Source organism: Salvelinus alpinus, chromosome 3 (genome assembly GCF_045679555.1).
Source record: "Salvelinus alpinus chromosome 3, SLU_Salpinus.1, whole genome shotgun sequence".
NCBI classification, from domain to species: Eukaryota; Metazoa; Chordata; class Actinopteri; order Salmoniformes; family Salmonidae; genus Salvelinus; species Salvelinus alpinus.
Genome location: NC_092088.1, coordinates 5,738,975 through 5,744,200, shown reverse-complemented (window position 1 = coordinate 5,744,200; position 5,226 = coordinate 5,738,975). Strand labels below are relative to the sequence as shown.

Sequence of the window (5,226 nt, the reverse complement as noted above, 5' to 3'; positions counted from 1 at the left end):
AGGAGGATATCACTGTGGGGTACATTACATGTTTAGTGTGGAGGAGGATATCACTGGGGGGTACATGACATGTTTAGTGTGGTGGAGGATATCACTGTGGGGTACATTACATGTTTAGTGTGGAGGAGGATATCACTGGGGGGTACATTACATGTTTAGTGTGGAGGAGGATATCACTGGGGGGTACATTACATGTTTAGTGAGGAGGAGGATATCACTGGGGGGTACATTACATGTTTAGTGTGGAGGAGGATATCACTGGGGGGTACATTACATGTTTAGTGTGGAGGAGGATATCACTGGGGGGTACATTACATGTTTAGTGTGGAGGAGGATATCACTGTGGGGTACATTACATGTTTAGTGAGGAGGAGGATATCACTGGGGGGTACATTACATGTTTAGTGAGGAGGAGGATATCACTGGGGGGTACATTACATGTTTAGTGAGGAGGAGGATATCACTGGGGGGTACATTACATGTTTAGTGAGGAGGAGGATATCACTGTGGGGTACATTACATGTTTAGTGAGGAGGAGGATATCACTGTGGGGTACATTACATGTTTAGTGAGGAGGAGGATATCACTGGGGGGTACATTACATGTTTAGTGAGGAGGAGGATATCACTGTGGGGTACATTACATGTTTAGTGAGGAGGAGGATATCACTGGGGGGTACATTACATGTTTAGTGAGGAGGAGGATATCACTGTGGGGTACATTACATGTTTAGTGAGGAGGAGGATATCACTGGGGGGTACATTACATGTTTAGTGAGGAGGAGGATATCACTGTGGGGTACATTACATGTTTAGTGAGGAGGAGGATATCACTGGGGGGTACATTACATGTTTAGTGAGGAGGAGGATATCACTGGGGGGTACATTACATGTTTAGTGAAGAGGAGGATATCACTGTGGGGTACATTACATGTTTAGTGAGGAGGAGGATATCACTGGGGGGTACATTACATGTTTAGTGTGGAGGAGGATATCACTGTGGGGTACATGACATGTTTAGTGTGGAGGAGGATATCACTGGGGGTACATTACATGTTTAGTGAGGAGGAGGATATCACTGTGGGGTACATTACATGTTTAGTGTGGAGGAGGATATCACTGGGGGGTACATTACATGTTTAGTGTGGAGGAGGATATCACTGGGGGGTACATTACATGTTTAGTGTGGAGGAGGATATCACTGGGGGTACATTACATGTTTAGTGAGGAGGAGGATATCACTGGGGGGTACATTACATGTTTAGTGTGGAGGAGGATATCACTGGGGGGTACATTACATGTTTAGTGTGGAGGAGGATATCACTGGGGGTACATTACATGTTTAGTGAGGAGGAGGATATCACTGGGGGGTACATTACATGTTTAGTGAGGAGGAGGATATCACTGTGGGGTACATTACATGTTTAGTGTGGAGGAGGATATCACTGGGGGGTACATTACATGTTTAGTGTGGAGGAGGATATCACTGTGGGGTACATTACATGTTTAGTGTGGAGGAGGATATCACTGTGGGGTACATTACATGTTTAGTGTGGAGGAGGATATCACTGTGGGGTACATTACATGTTTAGTGTGGAGGAGGATATCACTGGGGGGTACATTACATGTTTAGTGAGGAGGAGGATATCACTGGGGGGTACATTACATGTTTAGTGTGGAGGAGGATATCACTGTGGGGTACATTACATGTTTAGTGTGGAGGAGGATATCACTGGGGGTACATTACATGTTTAGTGAGGAGGAGGATATCACTGTGGGGTACATTACATGTTTAGTGAGGAGGAGGATATCACTGGGGGTACATTACATGTTTAGTGAGGAGGAGGATATCACTGGGGGGTACATTACATGTTTAGTGTGGAGGAGGATATCACTGTGGGGTACATTACATGTTTAGTGTGGAGGAGGATATCACTGTGGGGTACATTACATGTTTAGTGAGGAGGAGGATATCACTGGGGGGTACATTACATGTTTAGTGTGGAGGAGGATATCACTGTGGGGTACATTACATGTTTAGTGTGGAGGAGGATATCACTGGGGGGTACATTACATGTTTAGTGAGGAGGAGGATATCACTGGGGGGTACATTACATGTTTAGTGAGGAGGAGGATATCACTGGGGGTACATTACATGTTTAGTGTGGAGGAGGATATCACTGTGGGGTACATTACATGTTTAGTGTGGAGGAGGATATCACTGTGGGGTACATTACATGTTTAGTGAGGAGGAGGATATCACTGTGGGGTACATTACATGTTTAGTGAGGAGGAGGATATCACTGTGGGGTACATTACATGTTTAGTGTGGAGGAGGATATCACTGGGGGGTACATTACATGTTTAGTGAGGAGGAGGATATCACTGTGGGGTACATTACATGTTTAGTGTGGAGGAGGATATCACTGGGGGTTAAATGTTTCTTTAATCAAACAGTCAGCATCTCTCTGACCACACCTCACTAATTACTTACTGCATTTAAAAAATATATATTTTTAGTCGTGCCGAACCAGTTTACAGTAATATTATGGTCCAAGTAAAACACTAGGGACTGGTTTCCTGGATACAGATTAAGACTAGACTAAAATAACTCAAAATGATCCATTGAAAGTGCTAATGACTTCATCTGTGTCCGGGAAACCCGACCTGAGATGCTCCCCAAGTGATCTTGTCACCGGAGACAGGTGACATGGTTGATGACTCTGACCAGGTGCTGAAGTGAGTAAGGGGTGTAGGAGTTACTCACGGTCTCACTCGCTTGTCGTCTCTTCTTACTGTGATGATTAAACCCCGTCTCCACCTTCTCTGACAGCTCCATCTTGTGCTTGTTCCTCTTGTAGGCTGATAGACTGAACTCTAGACAACACAGAACACATCTCATATACTCTAGACAACACAGAACACATCTCATATACTCTAGACAACACAGAACACATCTCATATACTCTAGACAACACAGAACACATCTCATAGACTGTAGAGGGAAGACAACACAGAACATCTCCTATACTGTAGACAACACAGAACACATCTCATAGACTGTAGAGGGAAGACAACACAGAACACATCGCTCAGGAACTCTTTAACCTTCTCTACTGTATTTGTATAGTCTGTTTGTTTTACGTCCCAGTCTGCCGTAACAGAACGACCCTTTACGTCCCAGTCTGCGGTAACAGAACGACCCGTTACGTCCCAGTCTGCGGTAACAGAACGACCCTTTACTAACAGAACGACCCTTTACGTCCCAGTCTGCCGTAACAAAACGACCCTTTACGTCCCAGTCTGCCGTAACAGAACGACCCGTTACGTCCCAGTCTGCCGTAACAGAACGACCCTTTACGTCCCAGTCTGCCGTAACAGAACGACCCTTTACGTCCCAGTCTGCCGTAACAGAACGACCCTTTACGTCCCAGTCTGCCGTAACAGAACGACCCGTTACGTCCCAGTCTGCGGTAACAGAACGACCCTTTACTAACAGAACGACCCTTTACGTCCCAGTCTGCCGTAACAAAACGACCCTTTACGTCCCAGTCTGCCGTAACAGAACGACCCGTTACGTCCCAGTCTGCCGTAACAGAACGACCCTTTACGTCCCAGTCTGCCGTAACAGAACGACCCTTTACGTCCCAGTCTGCCGTAACAGAACGACCCTTTACGTCCCAGTCTGCCGTAACAGAACGACCCGTTACGTCCCAGTCTGCGGTAACAGAACGACCCTTTACTAACAGAACGACCCTTTACGTCCCAGTCTGCCGTAACAAAACGACCCTTTACGTCCCAGTCTGCCGTAACAGAACGACCCGTTACGTCCCAGTCTGCCGTAACAGAACGACCCTTTACGTCCCAGTCTGCCGTAACAGAACGACCCTTTACGTCCCAGTCTGCCGTAACAGAACGACCCTTTACGTCCCAGTCTGCCGTAACAAAACGACCCTTTACGTCCCAGTCTGCTATAACAGAACGACCCTTTACTAACAGAACGACCCTTTACGTCCCAGTCTGCCGTAACAGAACGACCCTTTACGTCCCAGTCTGCCGTAACAGAACGACCCTTTACGTCCCAGTCTGCCGTAACAAAACGACCCTTTACGTCCCAGTCTGCCGTAACAGAACGACCCTTTACGTCCCAGTCTGCCGTAACAGAACGACCCTTTACGTCCCAGTCTGCTGTAACAGAACGACCCTTTACTAACAGAACAACCCTTTACGTCCCAGTCTGCCGTAACAGAACGACCCTTTACGTCCCAGTCTGCTATAACAGAACGACCCTTTACTGACAGAACGACCCTTTACGTCCCAGTCTGCCGTAACAGAACGACCCTTTACGTCCCAGTCTGCCGTAACAGAACGACCCTTTACGTCCCAGTCTGCCGTAACAGAACGACCCTTTACGTCCCAGTCTGCTATAACAGAACGACCCTTTACTAACAGAACAACCCTTTACGTCCCAGTCTGCCGTAACAGAACGACCCTTTACGTCCCAGTCTGCTATAACAGAACGACCCTTTACTGACAGAACGACCCTTTACGTCCCAGTCTGCCGTAACAGAACGACCCTTTACGTCCCAGTCTGCCGTAACAGAACGACCCGTTACGTCCCAGTCTGCCGTAACAGAACGACCCTTTACGTCCCGGTCTGCCGTAACAGAACAACCCTTTACGTCCCGGTCTGCCGTAACAGAACGACCCTTTACGTCCCGGTCTGCCGTAACAGAACGACCCTTTACGTCCCGGTCTGCCGTAACAGAACGACCCGTTACGTCCCAGTCTGCCGTAACAGAACGACCCGTTACGTCCCAGTCTGCCGTAACAGAACGACCCTTTACGTCCCAGTCTGACGTAACAGAACGACCCGTTACGTCCCAGTCTGCCGTAACAGAACGACCCTTTACGTCCCGGTCTGCCGTAACAGAACGACCCTTTACGTCCCAGTCTGCTATAACAGAACGACCCTTTACTAACAGAACAACCCTTTACGTCCCAGTCTGCCGTAACAGAACGACCCTTTACGTCCCAGTCTGCTATAACAGAACGACCCTTTACTAACAGAACGACCCTTTACGTCCCAGTCTGCCGTAACAGAACGACCCTTTACGTCCCAGTCTGCGGTAACAGAACGACCCGTTACGTCCCAGTCTGCGGTAACAGAACGACCCTTTACTAACAGAACGACCCTTTACGTCCCAGTCTGCCGTAACAAAACGAC

General features: G+C 47.8%; 1 protein-coding gene across 1 annotated transcript in view; it reads right to left on the bottom strand.

Moving 5' to 3' along the window:
- Positions 1 to 5,226, bottom strand: part of tasp1 (taspase, threonine aspartase, 1) — a gene marked incomplete in the record, with an annotated part of 142,909 nt that overhangs the window by 105,500 nt on the left and 32,183 nt on the right. The window contains 1 exon segment of the mRNA XM_071391328.1: positions 2,767 to 2,876. Within this exon segment, the coding sequence (XP_071247429.1) occupies positions 2,767 to 2,876 (110 nt within the window).